Source organism: Centropristis striata, chromosome 3 (genome assembly GCF_030273125.1).
Source record: "Centropristis striata isolate RG_2023a ecotype Rhode Island chromosome 3, C.striata_1.0, whole genome shotgun sequence".
NCBI lineage: Eukaryota > Metazoa > Chordata > Actinopteri > Perciformes > Serranidae > Centropristis > Centropristis striata.
Genome location: NC_081519.1, coordinates 10,461,158 through 10,481,383, shown reverse-complemented (window position 1 = coordinate 10,481,383; position 20,226 = coordinate 10,461,158). Strand labels below are relative to the sequence as shown.

Sequence of the window (20,226 nt, the reverse complement as noted above, 5' to 3'; positions counted from 1 at the left end):
GGACACTAGAGGGTCTCAGAACAAAAAGCGCCTTTATCAAAATACATGAAAGACAATAACAAATAACAAATAAGCAAACAACGAGCAACACATAAGCAAAAAACTCAAAATGTAAAAACAAGTACAGATCAGCCCAGTCTTTGTCTTTCAGTGTGTGTGTGTGTGTGTGTGTGTGTTTGTGTTTGGTGTGTGTGCGTGCGTGCGTGTGTGTGTGTGTGTGTGTGTGTGTGTGTGTGTGTGTGAGAAAGCTATTTTGGTATATATCCAATTGAAATAAAACTCATGAGGTGTCTGAATCCCTGAACATGAACACAAGTTATTTGCACACTAAAAAAAGATTGTGTTTATAAAAAAGACATCAGTTAAAAAACAACAACAAAATGTAACAGAGATAAGATGGTTCCAGCTTCAACTGTCATTTGAGATCATCAAATGTTTTCTATCACAAAATACAAAGTGAATATACATTATTTTACATCAATGACCTTAATAGAGTTTTTATGAATCAATCTTTGTTTGTTTTTTTATCCGAATGTGATGTAATATCTTTGGTCTTTTTTAAAATACAATGACTTACTCCCATGCTTATACGGAGAGCTTTCTGACCTCTTCCATGGCTTTTCTATTGCACCAACTCAAATTCAAGAAAAGAAACAAGTTTAAGAAATCGATAGAGAAAACAGGAAAACATTTTATTAGGAAATATCTTGGTTATGTGATATTTAAATACTACGACAATAGTATGTGGCTGGCGATGTGCAAAAATATTAACTGTGTGCATCTTTGAGTGAATGTATTCTATTATATCACAAAAGGATATTTCTGAAAACATCAGTTTGGCATCAGTGTTGATTATTTAACACTTGAATCAACTTCTTGTACTTGATGGCTTTACATCTGGTACTAAAGACCCATTTCATTTCAGAGCTGCTGATGTGTTGCCTTGATGGTTATGTACGATCTGTTGATTCTCTTTCTGAATGTCTCCATATGATCAGAAACATGCAGTCCTTTATCACTAGCTTCATCTCAAAGAAACGTTGCAGTAGCACTGCAGTGTTTGGTGCCATGAAGAACAACTGTGATGGAGAATATTTTCCCTTACTACTATTGAAGAGCTCAGTGAGACTCACATTGTCTTCAGTACACATAAAATTACTATTTTATACATCTTGCATTACAAAAAGAAAGAAAAAAAGCTGTATAGTCTCAATGAAAAAACAAATTATAAGTATTTATTTTACAAAATCCATGTATTACATCACTCATTAGATACAGCACACATGAACACGCATTATTTGAAACTATCGTCCTGCACTTCAACAGGCAGGTCACATTTTGTAAAGATAAAGCTTTTGTTTTGTTGGTAATTTAGGTGGACGGTTGCAACCTCAGTTATTGGTCAGTTTGAACCGGCATCAATGTCCTATCGTCCGACAGAAGTCTTTGGGTGCATTTTTGAAAACATTAGGGGCCTCATCTTACACCCCGTGTAAAGTTGCGCACAGCACAACTGTTACTGCTAATTTCAGATTGATGCAGTTTTTTTAACCACACGTTCACATAAAATGTAATTGTTCACATGTGCCTGTATACATTGTGCGTTACTGGATGATTCCACTAGAGGGCACACCCAAGGAGTCAGACTGTATAGAAGTACCAGATTTGCAGGATATAAACAAGATGGCAAAACATGGCAACACTCCAGGAGATTAATATATTTTAAATTCTGAGATCACGGCAGAAAAAGTTACAGCAGCGCCATCATAAATAATATGCAGGGCACTTTAATCAAGCATGACATGACAATGGTGAGTACTGCTCCTATACCATCCACTACCATATGTGGATTGCATTTTACGGACACGTTTTGTTAATTTCTGATGACCTGCACAACCGACACTCCAAACAGGCATAGGACAGGCGAGGTAGCCATCATATGTATGTGAGCGCGTAGTTAACAGCGGCTGTATTTCTGACCTAAGTACTTGCGCCCATCTGTACGCCCATAGGCATGTTGGTCCAAAAATTGTGTAGTCAGGCGCATTTTTGGCACATTCCTGTCTAGATTGAGTAGAAAGTGATTGTGCCATTGACGAACAAAAACCTGGTCTAAAGTCAGTGGCGCAGTATTTTCCATTTAGATAGAAATGCGCCACTGCACCTGGTTTTTAAAGGGAATCTGAGATGACTTTCTGATTGGTTTAATTCATGTTACTCCAAAACACACCTATGAATAATCAGGAGACTAAATGCAACTTTCCTTGTGCCTCACTTTGCGCCATATTATGCACTGTTTAACTTGCAAAAAATGCACTTGCCCCATGCACTTTAGACCAATCTTTTAAATAGGGTTTTAATTGTTTTGCTACAAAACCTATTTTATGTGAATTTTTAAGATACTTATAATTGGACTTCTGCATAAATGCTGTGGGTTATGGCAGTAATAACGGAAACATCACATCTCTACATTACTCTGTGTATGATTGGAAAATGCTCTCAGTCACACATGAACACACATGCACACATACACACCTGAGGTTTTCTGTGAAGTAAACTGCTTATAATGTTGACGTCCGTTTGGATGATTCTTTGCTTACTCTGACAAAATTTAAATATTATGGCTTACATGTACCTGGTTGCTGTTGTATGTCAACAACTTTAATCTTTAACAATCCCTACTCCCTGGTGGAAGAAGATTTGGGGGGCAGCAGGTTTCTTAAAATACTGAATTGACAAGTGAGACATGGCCCTGATGGAATCAACCTGAGATCTTGTGATAACATTAAATCTACCCTGCAGATTCTTTAGTCTAAGAATTTTGTGTTTTTGTTTAGAGGTGGAGACATGCTGCTGCATTTTTTTTTTACATAATTTGTTAGAGTTATAAGCACCAGAGTTAAATAAAAAAAAAATCTTCCTCTTGTCCTATTCTGGATGTTTTACCCATCAGAGATTTTCCTACTTGTCACATTTTGAGTTTGAGTCCTGCTCATGACCTGCTCTCTCTTTGCTATTGCTCTCTTTCCTATCTTTGCTATTGCTTTTCACTGTGTCTAGTAATGCAGAAATGCATAAAATTAAAAACAAGATTTTTAAAAATCACGTCTGTTCATATGTGAGCAGGACTGAGTGAAAAATATACCAAAAAAAGCAACACGGAGTCCCACAAATAGGCATAAAGACAGAACAGAAATGTGTACATGCTTAGAAAAACCATACAATAAAAAAATAAGTTGCATATCTCTGAATAGTAATAAAAGGAATTCTGAGAAGACATTTGCGGCAAATGGACACCACATAGAGTTCTGTTGTTGCAATGTTTTTTTTAACCATCGATTTTATACAAAGCATAGCCCTTATAGATAGCTGAGGAGTGCATTTTCTTCTGTCCACCACCTCTCATTCCTCTTTAGGTGGATAAAACACTTTGAAATATCTTTGACAGTCATTTTGGCACAGTGATTTTTCATGGTGCTCTTCTCAAACCCACTGACTTTTAGTGCTTTTCCCACTCATTGCTTCCTACAGTATACTGAATTTAACATATTTTCCTTTCAGTCAACATGTGCAGTATATGTAATTATGTGCTGGATGCAACACCGTTGTTGTATAAGAGCCTAATTCTGAGGTTTCTGGGAGGAGATATTGCTGAGTGAGGGCTCAGTGATCTGAAGGAGGAAGCAGCATCATCGTGTCTCTCTCACTGTGTTTTCCCAGTCACACCTTTCTTTTGCACGCCCGCTGCCGCCTCCCCTGACAGCTCCCCGTCACTGTCCGCCCCTCGCTCTTTCTCCTCATCCCAATAGTCCTCCTCTTCCTCCTCCTCTTCCTCCTCAACGGCTGACTCATCAGTGGCCTTCTCCTCTTGCTTGATGGCTTGAATGGCAGGCGGAGCAGCTGCAGCGCTGTCCCCTGAGTCACTGCTGTCCTCAAAGGCCTCGGGGTTCTCCAGCATCTCCCTGATCAGTGGCGGCATGGGGCCAGGGATCTCCGTCTTCAGTGTGATGGCTCTTTCTGCACCTAGAGGCACACAAACACATAACAGCACATTTATTCTATGGATAGTTTATAAATAACCTCTCAGGAGAAAATCACTTTTTAAAGAAATCACTAACTGATATGGATGGATTACTGAGCTGACATACTGGTCAATGACCAGGAGTCCAAGGAGTCAGTGGACCTGACTCACAAATGACCAGCAAGAGATTCAAAATGACTGAAAACAAACAAAAAACAACCCAACACACACACAACTACATATGACCCAAAATGATGCAAAACAACTACAAGGAGCCAAATGACCACAAAGACCCCAAACAACTACAAAGCAATGCAAAGTTACTGAAAGTAAAGTCTAGGGTGGGGGGCCTCCTACAGGTCTGTGCTCAGGGGCCCATTGTCTTTTAATCCATTTATGCTAATTGACAGATTTCTTCCCACTTGAAAAAAACAAAGCCTCTTTGTGCTCCTATATGCAGATGATGGTATCTTCTCTCTGATAACTATTTTCTGTGCATAGTTCTTATGACACATTTATATTAACTGATTTAAATTTCCCACTAATCAGCTCTTTTAAAACATATATTCTGTGCGTGATTTCGAAATGAAACTGTCAATGCGTTACTTTCATTTCCTAAATAAAGGTGTGGCATTGTTTGGATTTTTTTGACACTAGTGCCAATACGACACTCGAATTGGGATAGTAATGCTAAAACAATGTTTAATGTTGTCTTGACACCAGTAGATGAAGCAGAACTGTTTTTACAAAATGACATATTTTTTACTTTATTGTAATTGAGAAATAATGTAAAACAAAAGTCCAAATCTAACCAAATTTTCATTGGCAACTTTATCTACTTTACAGTTGTTGATCCCGTTGTTAACTAACTGTTTCAATTCTTATCTGTGGTACTGGTATATAAAACCTCCACTGACCTTTGGTGCTGATTCCTCGGAGGTCTGTGACTTTCATCAGCATGCGGGGAAACATGTGAGGCTTGTTTGGGCGTCTGCGGCGGGTGTAGATCTTCAGAGCCTCTAGCAGCGGCTCCTGCAGCTTGTCTACCTTTTGTGGCTCCTCCAGATCCATACGGTCTGAACCAATGATGGAAACAGACACAAGAGGTAAAGAAATGTTAGAAAAACTGGAAAAATGAGCGAGGGAATCACAAAACAATGAGACGTAGTCACATTTTAAAGTCTGTAAGCACACTAGAAGATGGAAAACGTAATAAAAAAAATAAACAGTACCTCCGCAGATTAGGCAGATCGCACTGAGCAGGCCAGTCTCTGTGTCGTCCATCTCCAAAGGCAGCAGCTGACCAGCAAAGGCAAACACCAGGTCTGTGAGTGGGCCAAAGCCAGCGTTATGCATCTGGGTCCTGTTGAGAGTCAGGCCATCTGAGAAAGTCATTGTGTCCTGTTCTGGGGTGTAGCGAGTGCATATCCTCAGCATCTAAGAACGGGAAGAAAATCACAAGACGGAAATAAATAAAAAGTGAGGATGAAAATCAGTCCAAAACAAATTCATCACTGTTTTTCAGAATAAAAGTTAAGCAGCGTGACAAATGAGAAAGCGTTAGGGAGGTGGAAGGAGTTAAAGGAGTAATAGGAGCATGTGGTTGGTACCAGGATGTCCAGACATGCAGATTTGAGGAGGGTGATCTGGTCAGCGATGGTGAGCGTAGTGAAGCCTGGTAGCCGCTTGGCAAACTCCACAATCTTTATAATGCACTTAGTGGACAGCTCACTGAACTTATCCCACAGGCCCAAGTCCAGCTGTACTCTGTGGTCAGCACTTGAATTCTGAGAGAGAGAAAGAGGGACAGTGTTGTCTGTGTGGCTGTGCATACAGTGTTGTCCTTCTGGCAAAGCGGTGAGCTAATGCTTGAGTAGAGTGTTTAGGGGTGAATGTGATTATGCTAAATTAAAAAAAAAAAAAACTCACTGTGGTGTATTTTCCTAATTGGCACAGAGATGGAAAGGTCTCTTGGTGAGCTTTGCTGACTTTCTTCACCAGCTCCTCCAGTTCTCCAGTCAGCTCGTAGTTCTCTGGCAGCACCACCTCCTCCTTCACATCCTTCTTCTTTTTGTTCCTGTCGTTACGCACCGCTATAGGGAAACACAAGGTGACACACTTAGAAAGCCCATTCTTCTCATTGGATTTTACTCAAAGGGATAGTGAAGTATTATCTTATAACAAAATGATTGAGGCCAACATGTGCTTCTCACCTTCTTTGGACATGCCAACCTCAAAGCACTTCTGCAGCCGACAGTACTGACAGCGGTTTCGGGTAACTTTGTTAATCTGACAGTTCTTATCTCGGTGGCAGGTATACACCATGTTCTTTTGGATGCTGCGCCGAAAGAAACCCTTAAAACCAATAAAAGAATATATGTTGCACACTTATTCATGACAGAAAAAAATGCTTTAAATATGATCACAGAAAATAAATTTAATTCAATTTAATTTGTTTTTAAATCAGGGTGACTCTGTGTGGAAAGCAACTGACTGTTGCCATTTTAAACATTTTTCAACTTACATTTAAGCATAACATTGACATCCAAAACGTGAATTAATAAAAAAATTCTTACAGCAAACCAAACATTTATTTTCATCAGCCATGTTTCTACGTAACATGACCTCAACTCCCTTCATATCTACCTACATTTCCGAGTTTTCCCAGTCAGGAACTAATATTTCTAATTATTCCGACACCACATGAATGAAGGGAGTGTTTTTTAGCTAATATTAGCATGCTAACACGCTAAACTAAGATTGAGAACACGGTTATTTCGTTATTAATTAGCATGAGATAGTGTTAACCTGTTGTTAGCGTGTAACTCAAAGCACTGATGTACCAAAAGTTCAGCCTCATAGAGCTGCTAACATGGTTTTAAACTTTTAGTTGATTCTTTTCAAATTTTATAAAATACATTGCAATATGCTCAAGGGTGAAGCATTGTATACATTTTTAGCCTTCTCACCAAAGATTTGACTGGCTGATATCTCACATAAAACTGTTTTTTTTTTTCACTTCTTCTCTCTTAACTTCCATTTATTGGTCTCTGTATCAATCTCTATTGAATGTTCTCCACTTTAACCACAGTTTCATTCAATTTAGATGCAGTAAAACTATGCTTGTCACATACAGCACAATGTTTGGCTGTGCTACATTAATAAAGTGCGGTATTTGTAAGGAAGCACTAGAGGGCAGCTCAGCAGAAGCAGTGCAGCTATGCAGTGCAGACATCTGTTAGGTTCTAGTTGAACATCAGGTTTTTCAGCGGACATAAGCTGTTCCCTGCATACACGTCCTGTAAAGTCTCTTCATTTACCTTGCAGCCCTCACAGGAGCTCACTCCATAGTGATAACCAGATGACTTGTCCTGGCACACAAAGCACGGCTTGTAGACGCGAGGAGGAGGAGGAGGAGAAGGAGAGCTGGGCACCATCTCCTCTGAGCTGGTGCTCTGGGTCTCAACCGCTGCAGAGAAAGAGAGAGAAAAGAGACTCTTATTATATCAGAACATCTTGTTTACATAAGTCCTTAAAGTCTTTGAAACTATGATGAAAGCTAATACACCAACTGATTAAGGAGAGAATAGTCAACAAACAACCCCCAACCCCATGCAGGCCACCCCTTGGAGCCAGAAGGCAAGCTCAAAGGCAGACATTTTTAAGAGAAAAAGGAGGGGAGTGGGGGACACTGCTGATTGACAGGGACTTAAAAGAGACACAATTAGCTGATGGCCAGATGGCCCTGCTGATAAAATGCTGATTGGCAGCTGAGATTTGATTGGCTTCTCCATTTACTGGTGAGTGGGGGAGCAGCATACCTCTGTTGACTTTTTGACTGACATCTGAATTTTTTTGCATCAGTGTGTGTGTCTGTGTGTGCGCGCGCACACACATGCACAAGCTCACATTTTTATTTGAAAGGCTGTCCAACCAGACCTGCCTATATACCTCCAGCCCCATGTGAACAAACAGAGGCGGGATGTTTATGAGACTCGGCTGTCTCCCTCTGTTCCTTCTCGCTGTCTCGCTAAAGAAAATGGCACACTGTATAACACCATTTGCTGGCCACAGGCACAAGTCACACAACTGCTGCTAATGAAAACGTTCAAGACAAACAAAGCGGAGACAGGGGCGTCCAGCTGATTAAAACCGTGGCTTCTTGCTCTTTAAAAAGTGAAACACGCCTGGTACACATTTGAAGGTGATGACTAAAGAACAACCAGATTCCTTCGAACATGCCTTTCAACTTTCACCTTCAGTCACCCCAACTTCACCTCTCTTTGCCCATTCCCACCCCCACTCCCTTGTTTCCTGGCCCTAAATTCCTCAGTGCAGGCTGGACAGGGTTTAATAGTTGCCCAGGCTCATAAGCGGCCCTATAAAGGTTGTGTCTGGGATGGGAAGGAGGCCCCCGGCCAGGCTGACGGCCTCTTTATTGGGATCCAGTCACCTTGGGCAGCTATTCACATCAACAGCTCCATCCTTGGATCCCTTCCTAGTAAAAATAAAGAATCCGGGGTCAAAAACCCCAAAGTCACAGCCCCTCCTGTCACCTTCAATGGATCGCACAGGACTGAACCAAATGTGGCCCCCACCCCACCGCAGCAACCCCAATCTGAACCCGCAGCCTGTCATTAACAAGAGTGGTAAGGTTTCAAAAAACAGAGAGGCAAAGGCACAAAGGAATAATCTAATAAAAACAGAGAGGGGAAAATGAAAAGAGAAAGAAAAGGGAAGAAGGAGGTGAGAGCGAGGACAGAAACTTCCCAGTGGCCGAGAGGTTAAATAAAATCCTGACCATTTAACTTTGACCTTGACTGAAGAAGGCCATTACTAACTACATGACCAGCAGCTCGCTTCAAAGTTCAGAAATGTGTTCAAAAATGACACAGCATTAATTAATCGTGACAAAACACATCTGAATGTGTGTACAGCTGTTTTCCTGCAGATAATTCATTAATCATTATTATCTGACATGGACTAAATGCTTTCAAAAATAAAATAAAATCTTTTTTTGTTTTTGTGTATATTAGTCAGTGTTGTGAGTGAGAGGGCAATCTGAAAGGGAAATACAAAATACACCACACCAATGGACATTAACTTTTTATGGCATGTGAGCATGTATTTGAACATCTTTGTTGTTTTTAAGTCCCAGAGTTTAATCGATAATATTAATGTATTTTAACTTCACTGAAATATATAAAAAACATTTAAAAGCATCAATGTGTTGCAGCAACATGAGAGTAAATACTTCCTTTTGTTTACCATGTTTAAATTAAAGCAAACAACTGGCAGTCTGGCTGTTGTTGTTATAACTGAACATGTTTATGATGCTTACATCATTACTTTGCTTTATATTACATATATTTTCACAGTTGCTGCCTTTCATAATGGTGTATTTTTAACTGGAACGTGTGCATTGTGACACTATTTTCCTATTGTCAACGCTGCAGTATACAGCTGTACACTGTGCCCTATGATGCACCATTATGCTTTTTATGTTTTTTTTTAAGTGAAGCTGTTGCTGTATACAACTTTAATAGTGATCAATTACTCAAGTTTTAGGTCAAGAGATCACATACACACAGACAATTATTTCCCAACAAGAATCAATAAAAAATAAACAAACCCTGAAATAAACAACTGGCCCAACAGCACTTAAAAGCGTATGTGCTGCATTCTGAATATGAAAAAAAAAAAAGATGACTTTGGGGGAAAAAAAGTAATATGATTAAAGCCCCCTTAGGAATCAGTGGGCTTCCAGCACAAGAAAATAATAGTTAAAGGGGACATATGCACATTTTCTGAATAATAATTGTATTTTGTGTTTCTATTTGACGATGTTTACCTGCTTTAAGTGTAAAAAACATTTATTTTGTTGAGAGAAAAACTTCCTTTTTGTTTGAGAATGCATGAGTTCTTTCCTTTCTTTGTCTACTGTGATAGTTAGCTGAATACATTTGAGTTTTGGACGATTTGAGGACAACACCTCTGGCTTCAGGATGGAGTTTGACAGCCTTTTTACACTATTTTCTGAAATTTTCTGGATCAAATTATTCTGTAATTAACCAAGAAAGTAACTGGCAGATTGATCAATAAAAACATTTTTTTTTAAAGTTGCAGCTATGAGATCTTTTTTTGCCCATTTCATACACTTTTCTACAGAATGCTATAAATAAAATGCAGTGTTGTCCAACAATGAGCGAGCTGAAATTATTCAGAGTATGCAGGAGAGAGTGTCATGTTTCACTTGAGTTTATAAGTAAACAAAGAGCTGCTTGTGAGGCAGGAGGTAAATACTTGTATGTGTTCAGTGTGGAGAGCATTGGAGTCCAGGTGGGAGCTGAATGAGCGGCACTGTAACTCGAGCACTGTTTTCTGTTTATATAGTAACACTGACAATGTAAAAGTGTCCCTGAGAGAACAAGTGGAAAAATAGCTCCCATTGAAACAGAGAAGCTGCATCTGGCGCCAGGAGAGAGGTAGTGACTGACACCGTCTGAGGGTGGTGAGAGCGGGCGAGGAGGGACGTGACTCCCAGGAACATGACGGAGGGAGACAGGGTGAGAGACACTGGGCTGAAGGCGGCGAGAGAGAGAGAGGGAGGAGGAGGGAGGAGGAGGGAGGGGGGGCTTTACCTGGCGTGGAGAAAGAAGGAGAGGAGCCAAAAACTGTCAGGCAGCTGTCATCACCCTGAACTGAGCTCAGCCTCAGAGCCTCGGCCTGAAAAAAATACCTCTCTCTTCTTAACCTACAGCTCACCTCTCAGCGTGTCACAACATCAATCAGCAAGCCTCTATTGGACGCAGAACAGACAAGATGACTCGTGTGAATCAGCCTCATCAGCTAGCTTGATAAATCTTCTATAGAGAGCTTCACATGCAACACAAACTATAAATAAAACCTGTCACTGGACTGACAAAGGGAGCGCCCTAAAATTATAAATATACTTTTTTTTCTCCCTCCTACCTGAAGTGCTAGTCATCAGTTTCATGTAGGAACAATACGACAAAGAAAATAGTTTGTACATGGAACTGTTCACAGCCATGTCTTTAATTACCAGGTTTTGATCTCTGGAAAGTGACATTGCTGTTGATTTTTTCAAATCATTTTAGCACCCCAAGCAAAGTGTCATCAAGTTCCAATTATATTCAAAACAAGGTGACATTTCCTTGGCCGACATCTCCAACAATTTGGCAACTCACACTGAAACAATCCAGTTTGATAAATAACACTACAGGTAAGAGAAAAGGTATGTGTGGGGGTGAAGTGTCTCTTTAAAATCACCTCACTGGATCTATTCTTGTTTCTCGGTTTTTCCCACCTTCCTCTTCTCCTCTCAGCGTTTGTTGTCAGATCAACACATCCCTGTTTAGACAACAGGAGCCCCTCTGAAAGCAGACACCTTCCTTATCAGCGCTCATGCCAGAGAGTCTTAAAGCACAGGAATGACTATTTCAGACCTCAGTAGTTTACTAAAATACTCTACATTAAGTAAATACAAAAATTCATATAAAATAAGGAAACATAGAATCAAGAACAGCTTCAAACACATGCTGTGTCCCACATGAAAACTAATTCTAGACACTATACTAAAGTAATGAGAAATTATCAAATAGTTATTTTATTGTTTACAATTAAATAATCATTAATAATGTTTACTAACTATTATTAATGCTATAATTAATGTCATATGAACAGTTTATTGTTGCACATATTACAACATTGTATATACTATTAAAAGTATTTGCAAACCTTTAAGAAATAGTATAAACATTATTTGAATCATAAAGTTGCAACTGATGATTTTAATATTTTGGTAAATGTAAAAAAGGAAAACACAGTGACTGACAGCACATGTCACAGAGCTGCAGTTGGTTTAAATTCTGCAGCACACAAACACATGAACAGAGTGAGCATGTGGTTTGTTGCTGTGTGTTTTTTTCATTTGTCTTAGAGTGGCTTTGTGCTCGACACAGTGTGACATTTGGCCTGTAGGGCCTGCAGCCTGGCTCAACCTGCCAACATCCAACATCTCATTGAACTAGACTTTGGCCTGAAGGCTCCAAAGAGACTCGCACCACAGAGTGGTGGAGGATAATGCTCAGGACTGTGACAATCAAACAAAACTAGATTCATTTTATTTTGGAGCCAAAGCATTGAGAAATACAACTTTTTTCCAAATTCAATTAAAATTTTTAGCACTTTTTAAGGTCCCTTTTAAACCTTTCCAGCAACGTACAGCTGTTGTGAATTGTATATTTATATATAGTATATACAGGATATTTATTATTAAACCTCATTCATATTTAATTAGATGTAACAGTAACACACAACAAAGTGTTTTAATCATTATTCAAAATGTGTCCTGTTTGTAAGTAGATTTAACATCCTATATAAGTTTAACTCCAGGCAGTTCCAAGCACTTAACTCAAGATCCAAGCACTTTCTGGACCTTAAAAACCACTAAATTGAAATTCAAATGTTTCCAGCACCCAAAGGAACCCTGAAAAACACAGTAAAAATCAGCAAAACACCAATTCTGACTGATATTCCTTTCACCCTGAGCACTCTGGACATTAATTTGGAGGGTAAATTCAGTTTTTACATTCGCTTCACAAAATGTTCAACAGCATACTGTGGAATGTGTGTGCACATGTGAATATGTGTGTGTGGGCTGCTTGGCTTGACAGTATGTGAGGGTTTTCAGTTTGACTCGAGTGCGACAACACTCACAGAAACAGTGTGAGGAGAGAAGAGGAGGAAAACAGTGGACTGAACATCATTCATTATCGAATTGCCAGAACGCTTAAAAAACCCCTTTGTTTAGTTGATTTCAAAGGGCAAAGTTAATGCAACTTGTAAATGAAATCCTATACTTTTCATGATAAAATGCATGTGTCATGCTTAGAATGACTGTACTCTGTTGTAATTCATGAGCAGATAAACAGCGGGGGAGAGCCACAACCTCAAATATGCTGAGCGAGTAATTACCACGACAGCAGGGAGGAGATGGGGGAGATCTGAGTGACAATCCCTTTCATCAGCTGTTCTAAGTTCAATACCAGCGTCCCCTCCCCTCCCCTGCGCTCCCACCTCCCTCCCCCTCTGCTCAACCCTCACTAATAACCCTCTTCCCCCCTCTGTCCTCTCCTGCCTTCCTGCCCTGGCAGGAGGAGGAGTCCTTCCTGTCATTGGCAGCGCCTTTTAAAGGAAAGGCTGTGAAAACCAGGCTACTGTCCAGGAGATGGCTCCATAAAAACAGCAGCAGCAAACACTTAAAAAAGAGGCTCACACACACACACACACACACACACACACACATAGGGCACACACACATTTGCACGAGCTGACTGACAGAAATCCTGGACATATCCTCAAACCTGCAAACTCAGATGTTTTGTTAAAAAATTGGGCCAAAAGAGTTAAAAAACAAATCTTCAGGAAGTCACAAGTCAGACTCACTTGATCTTGACATTGTGTAATTGAGGGCAAGGTTTGGGACAAACACTGGAAAACCACATTCTTGTTGTCTTCTATTCTTGTAGTTTTGTTTTCATGGTCATGGAGTTACCTTTCACTGCAGAGTGTGAGAGGTTGGGGGTGCGTTTACGGGACAGGTTGTTAAATCTGGGTCTGTTCCTCCCATTCATCATACATACAACACAATACACCCTTTCTTTTTTATAACACCCAATAAACCCAGCTCTCTATTTTTGCCCCCTTTTTGATATTACAGAGTCTCCCACTACATACTGAGCACCCTGAATACAACACAGGGAGCCACATGGCTGCCCAAACACATCCTCTGCTAAAAATCAAACTGGATTTTTATTTATATAAGTGTTAAAAAATGCAACCACATAACCACAATGTCTTGGGTTTAATTCCAGCTTTTGACCTTGTCATACCTTTTTCTTCTCAGCCCTCTGTTGTCAGGTTTTTCAAAATAAACTTCTCTGTTGGCAGGAATTGTACAGTTAAGTTTAGGCTTAAAAACTACTTGGTAAAGGTTAAAAAAAAGAACAAGGATTGGGTTAAAATAACTGCTTCCATAGGTAAGTACTGGACAAAAACTTATGTAGCTGACATAGACTGTGACACATCTAGGTATGGAAGTTAATTTACAGGTTCACTTAACATAACATTTACCTTTTTTTGTTGCTATTTTTCAGTCTGCCCCTACACTGTAATCCATTAAATAAATGGGAAAAAATATTTTAAAAAACATTTTGGAATCAAAAATAATTAAGTTGCTCATCCTGTATGTCAGATGAATAATGTGTATAGTTACGTTGCAGTTATGTGTTTGTATCAGAGACTGTATAAGGTTTTTTAAGGTTTGTACCTGGCTGAAAGTGACTCTTTTGAAACATGTCTTGTCATGTCTTGAGTTTTGCAGCTAGTGTAGTAGACATTTAGCATAATGTAGGATATTTGATGTGTAGCTATTAGACATATAAGATGGAATAATTCAAAGGACAAAGTTAATGTGTTTTTCTGATCTAGACACGGCTGGAATAGACGAGCTGGAACACGACTCAGTGAACCTCACAAGATGTTGCAGCTCCACCAATCAGCAGCCTGCCATTGTCTCAGTTCAGGCTTTTATGAGAGAAATGTAATTGCAAAAATATAAAATTTTGAGTATTATTTTAGTGAGGCACAAGTTTAGATCATATCTACTCATTAACTTTTCATAACCTGCAGTATTTGTCGTGTGTGCAGAGGAGTCTGTAGGCGTCCAGAGTCAATGATTGTGACACACAAACTGTAACATGATTACTTTGAATAACCAAATTAGAGTAATAATTTGATTAAAGTGTTTCACAGTAACTAAATAATATGACATGACATGATGTGTTTGATAATCTGGTGACCAGAGAGAGGGATGTGTAGCTGCTGACCGGAAACAAGAAAGAAAGAGAGAAAGGAAGAGAGAGAAAGAAGATTAACATTAAGATTTCCTGTATTAGTCCCACAACAGGAAAATTTCCAGAGTTACAGCAGCAAAGTGGATAGCAAAATGAACAATAAATAGTAAATAGCAATGAATACAAACATATAAAGAAAGAGAGAAAGAAAGAAAGAAAGAAAGAAAGAAAGAAAGAAAGAAAGAAAGAAAGAGAGAGAGAGAGAGAGAGAGAGAGAGAGAGAGAGAGAGAGCAAGTTTTGCCAATAGAGAATTGAGTTGAATAGAGCCGTATCATGGAGTGGAAATGCAACAAAACTTGCAGGGTAGGTTGTAACCTGAAAACCTTAATTTATTTATCAGTCATTTAACTTAACTCCACTGTATTACATTGGCCTTTGTGGCTCACTCATCAAAAAACAGCCTTACACTGAAGTGTTAACACACATCTGTGTTTCCAAATCAATCATGTAATTTTTTTTAAAACCATGACAACTGATTTGTACTTGATCTGCTAATCTAGTCATTCCAAGTAAGATAAGATAGTAAGGGCTCTGATCTGTGTCACTGCAGCAGTTTTCTTATCTTCAAAATTCACCAGTATTAACTTAAAGTAAGAGCAGTGTGTAAGAAACCACCAACTACATTCAAAAACTGACAGTGGAAAATGAAAGGTTACATGTTTAAGATTTATTGTTATTTTCCTGTTTTGCAGCTACACAAATCTCTGCTTTCCTTGAACTCATCACACACTGACTGAACTTGAATTTCCGGGTTCACAGAGGTTGTTTAGGCTTCAGCATGTAATTCGGTTCTCACCAGTGCTGAAAAAATGACACTGTTAGCGAAAGACAGCCAACAGGCATCAAGAGTGGAGGCCAGTTTTTTCGTGACCCAGTGACACATATTACATAATTTCTATTAAAATATAGTGATTCTGGAACAGGTAGAGCCAAAATAATCATCCAAATTCCTTCTAGTCCAAGAAATACAACATGCAGACACCCTCTAAAACTATAATGTTTTCTCTCATAAATCAGGCTCTATCAGCTACTGGCAGTAACAGCATCCCCATTGTTTTTACCATTCTCCTCTTCTGTGATGATATGATGGCGGAGGAGCATTGTTAAACTAGCTTTGAAGAAGCCATTAAAAGAGACGAGAGTGCCAGAGAAAAAGCAGATTATCACTGAATGAAGAGGAGAACGTTTCCCCTCAAGGCCTGAAACAGCGAGGTACAAAGAGTTACTGGTGGGGAGTTTAATCCTGAATCCAACTTCATCCCTCCGCTCTCCTTTCAGCCCTCGTCCCTTTTAACTGCCCATGCCCCTACACACCGCCTAATCTCTTAATTGACCCTTTGTAATTGTAATTGAATCATTAAGAAAAGCTCTTGGTTACACAACACAGGGCGTGTAAGCTGAGCCAAGTGTGAGGAAAGAATAAACACACAATATTGCAAGGAGGAACACACACACACACACACACACACACACTGATACACGCTATTGGAAGAGGAGGATCAAGTGTAGAAAGGGGGAGATCTTCAAACGAGGAGAAAAACACATAGAGGACACATAGAGGAGACCCCCCCTTCCTTACACACACTCACACACACACACACACACACACACACACACTGCACAAGAGGCAGTGACAGAAAGAGCGGACAGACTTTGGCATGTCCCCGCTCCCTTTAATGCCTCCTGACGTTGAAACAAAGGAAGGCAGAGAGGTGCTGAACTGCCTCACATAAAAAAAAGCACAGGAAAAATGACCCCCCCCCCCCCCCCCCCCTTAACACACACACACACACACACACACACAGAGGAGAGAAAGCCTGTGTCAGAAAGACACAGAGTCCAAAATGCTCTCAGGAATTTAGAGTCGCAGTGTCCAACAGTGCATGTTCTCTGAGAGCAACACTGAAAAAGCAAACTTTTATTCACTGTCCAATGAGAGCCCGGCGACATGCAATGTGGAGCTTTTTAATAATGAAAAAAAGTCTAAATGTTGACACGGACCATTAACAAAGTTATCAATGTCAAGGGCTCAGTGGAAATGTAGGGGGGGATGAAAAGGAGGTTTTTATTTCCTTGATTTTTTTACAGAGGCAAATGGCTGAGACCTGAGAGGTTAACCATAATATTCTTTATTTTTACAGTTTCTAATTCTGACTGAAATTATTTAAAATTACAATCGTAGTCATTTCAACAGAGATCATATAACTAATTTATCCATTAATCGAGGACAAAGTGTGTCAGCAATGCATACCGTTTGGCTATTAACACTTTATTACAAGAAAAATAATGATTGAACTGCCAGTCGTCCGTGGATTAATTAATCAAATGATCATTTGCTGTATAAGATTTCCAAAAATAGTGAAAAATGTTTTGTTCAACCAGCAGTCCAAAATACATAAATGTTCTTTGTTGATCATATGAAACAGAAAAAAAACTGCAAATCATCACATTGCAGAAGCTGCAGGTGGAGAGTTTTTTTTAGTTTTTGTTTGAAAAATGGCGATTATCAAAGTAGCTGACTAATCAGTTAATTGATTAATGGTTTCAGCTGTAGTGATGAGTCGAGCCTCAGGTTTGACAGACATTGGTTGATTTAAAAGCTGTGCTGATGTGTTTCATAAAGAAATAAAGGTATAAATGCCAAAGGTGAGTAACACCTTTTTGCATGTTGCTGTCAATTAATGTTAACAGGTCATGCAGAAACAGAAAGGAGCTGAATCAAACCCCTGTGGCAAGTCAGAGAATATATATTTTTTTGTTCCTTAAGTCCACACAGAAACCTTGATACCCTCACAGCTACAGAAAAAAAGAAAATAAACCAACTTTTATATAAAGAGAGGATGATTAATGAACATTTGTGGACATTTGTCTGTCAGGCCGGCCTCTGGCGAAGCTCCTTAGCGAGTTGAAACAGGCCCTGCTGTGGTGTTTGTCATCCTGACTGCTCATCCATCATCATTAGTGAGCACTGAGGACCTGACAGTGCCTGATGCACTGGGATCTAAATAATTACTGCAGATAAATAGACTCTAGGTGCTCAGTGGGGACATCCTACATAGAGAAGATATTCTGAGCGTAAAAATTGTTTTGTTCAGCTCGGTGACACATATGAATAGACTTCAGCGAGTCAGTTTCTATTGATAGATAGAGTCAATGTTTGATTTTCCAAGCTACAGAGCCAAGTGTAATCTGAAAATGGACTCCATGACAATAACAAAAGGACTGTTTATTATTTTTGCCAGATAAAGTGTATTTTTCTCATTTATCTCTGCAGTGTTTGGCTGCTGTCTGGGTGTTTTTTTTCAGCACTGTATCCTAATACCTGATGCAATCTGCACCTTTTCTGCTCATGTTTTCTGAGGAGTTGTCAAAAGAACGTCTAGTTGTGTTTGGAACAGGCTTATATGTCATATTTTATCTTTTAATAACTGTCTTCTCATTCTTACAGTCATGTTTCCTCTAAAGAATATTACGAAACCTAATTCTCACACCAACACAAATAAAAACTATGTGAAGTCAAAGATTGCAATATGGTGAAACTGTCAGTTATTTTTCTGCAGTGTTTTTTTCTGTGCGGCCAAATCCCAACCATGTGATTTCAAGGCCCATTTGCCTCCAATCTGTCAGTGCTGTTTCTGTTTGGACGTTGTTGTTTTCTGGACACGTCCACAAGGGTCAGGTCTCGAATTGTTTAAAAGAGCTGTCAATCATGTGAAGTAATTCATAAAGAAAACAAACACAATGATGTATAAATATGCACTCCCCGACTCACTCAGTCACTCTCACAAAGCGCACTGAGCGCATAAACAAACAAGGAGCAGGGTGAGAATGGGTACATAGAATCGAAAGGAATCTGACTCTTCCTGTGGAGAGAGCTCTATGATAACAAAACCAGGACTCTGATAAGAACACACACACACACACACACACACACACACACACACACACACGCTCACACACACGCTTACACACACACACACACACAGCTGCTCTGTTCCAGTCTGATGGACAGGATGGAGTACTCACACTGAATGCTGCTGGTCCCGGCCCAGGCGAAGGGGTCCAGGCCGGAGAAGTAAGGGGCGGCCTTGCTGAGCATGCAGGAGCCTTGTCCAGACACATCAAAGAGGGGCCGCGGGGCCAGCCCCAGAGCCTCCATACAGTCAAACATGCTGCTCTCAAATCACAGCAAACACAACTGCTACAGCCTTTTGTTCTGCAGCTGAAAGTGGCTGTAAAAAGTGAGAAAAGCTTCCTGTGACTGAGTAACTCAATGCTCTGCTCGGTCCAGGTGTTCCCTGTCTTTCTGCCTCTTGCTGCCCCCTGACTGCCTGTACTTTCTCTTCCAAACCAAAGCTCCTGGATGAATCCTTCTTTCTTTCCTTCTTTCTGCTCTACAACCCAAACTTCTTTCACCCTCTCTGCTCCTAGATCACTTCCCTGCCTGCCTATTTTACTTGACTGCTTTCACTGATCTCAGCTTCCCTCTCGCCGGCTCTCTGGGCCTCTCACACTCCACCACAGACTCAGGCAACTATCCGCATGCTCTCTCAGCACAGAAAAAAGGAGGTGGGGTCGGGGCAGAAGAAGAAGGAGGGACGCGGTGCCTGAGGGGGTGTGTACCTGCTCTCTGATTGGTCATGCATCAAAGTTTCTCTCCTTCCCCCTTTTCTCCTACAAGTTTTCCAACTCGCCTCTTCATATTTCATATTCTGCAAATGAAAACAAACACTCCCCCCCCCCTCCCTCCACCCGCTCTTCTTTGCATTAATTCCCTTTTTTGTTTTAGCCACAGCAGGGAGCATTAGTCGCTCTTCCAAACAGTACAGCTCCACCACCTTGAGCAAAAAAAAAAAAAAAAACCTTCCACCACACAGAGTCTGTTTGCAGCGAGTACAAAAGGTGCTGAGAGAGAGGCAATTTACTGAGTGTCATTTACTCATTTTCTCAGCTTTCACTGTAAATGGATGCTCTCCTGCGGTTTCTCTGCAGTACAGTAGGATTAAAGAGGCCAAAGGAACACACACACACACACACACACAGAGTTTCTATCAAATTAAAAACATATTACTTGAATATTGTATTACATTTTTTTACATGACTTATATGTATTAGGTACAGGAAAAAAAAAGGTACAGTACCTTAAGGTACAGTACAAAACCCATAAAGGTACAGTACAAAACACTAAATAAAATAAAATAAAATAAAATAAAATAAAAATAAAACAAAACAAAACAAAACAATACTAAATTTCAGTGATTTTTGTT

The 20,226-nt window shown here is 39.9% G+C and overlaps 1 protein-coding gene across 1 annotated transcript; it reads right to left on the bottom strand.

The window, feature by feature from the left end:
* Positions 1-211: 211 nt before the first annotated feature.
* LOC131968903 (retinoic acid receptor gamma-A-like) lies at positions 212-19,661 on the bottom strand. The gene is made up of 8 exons (XM_059329958.1): positions 18,986-19,661; positions 7,342-7,490; positions 6,235-6,376; positions 5,951-6,114; positions 5,632-5,808; positions 5,254-5,458; positions 4,939-5,097; positions 212-4,023 (listed from the first exon to the last, which is right to left on the bottom strand). Exons 1-8 carry the CDS (start codon positions 19,128-19,130, stop codon positions 3,704-3,706), a joined length of 1,461 nt encoding a protein of 486 aa, XP_059185941.1. The 5' UTR covers positions 19,131-19,661; the 3' UTR covers positions 212-3,703.
* Between the last annotated feature and the right edge of the window lie 565 nt (positions 19,662-20,226).

Excerpts from the sequence above, each read along its gene's own strand:
- LOC131968903 (XM_059329958.1), bottom strand. The coding sequence starts at position 19,130 with ATGTTTGACTGTATGGAGGCTCTGGGGCTGGCCCCGCGGCCCCTCTTT. Across the intron at positions 5,809-5,950 it reads AATTAGGAAAATACACCACA|AATTCAAGTGCTGACCACAG; the intron begins GTGAGTTTTTTT and ends TCTCTCTCTCAG. Across the intron at positions 5,098-5,253 it reads GATCTGCCTAATCTGCGGAG|ACCGTATGGATCTGGAGGAG; the intron begins GTACTGTTTATT and ends TCATTGGTTCAG.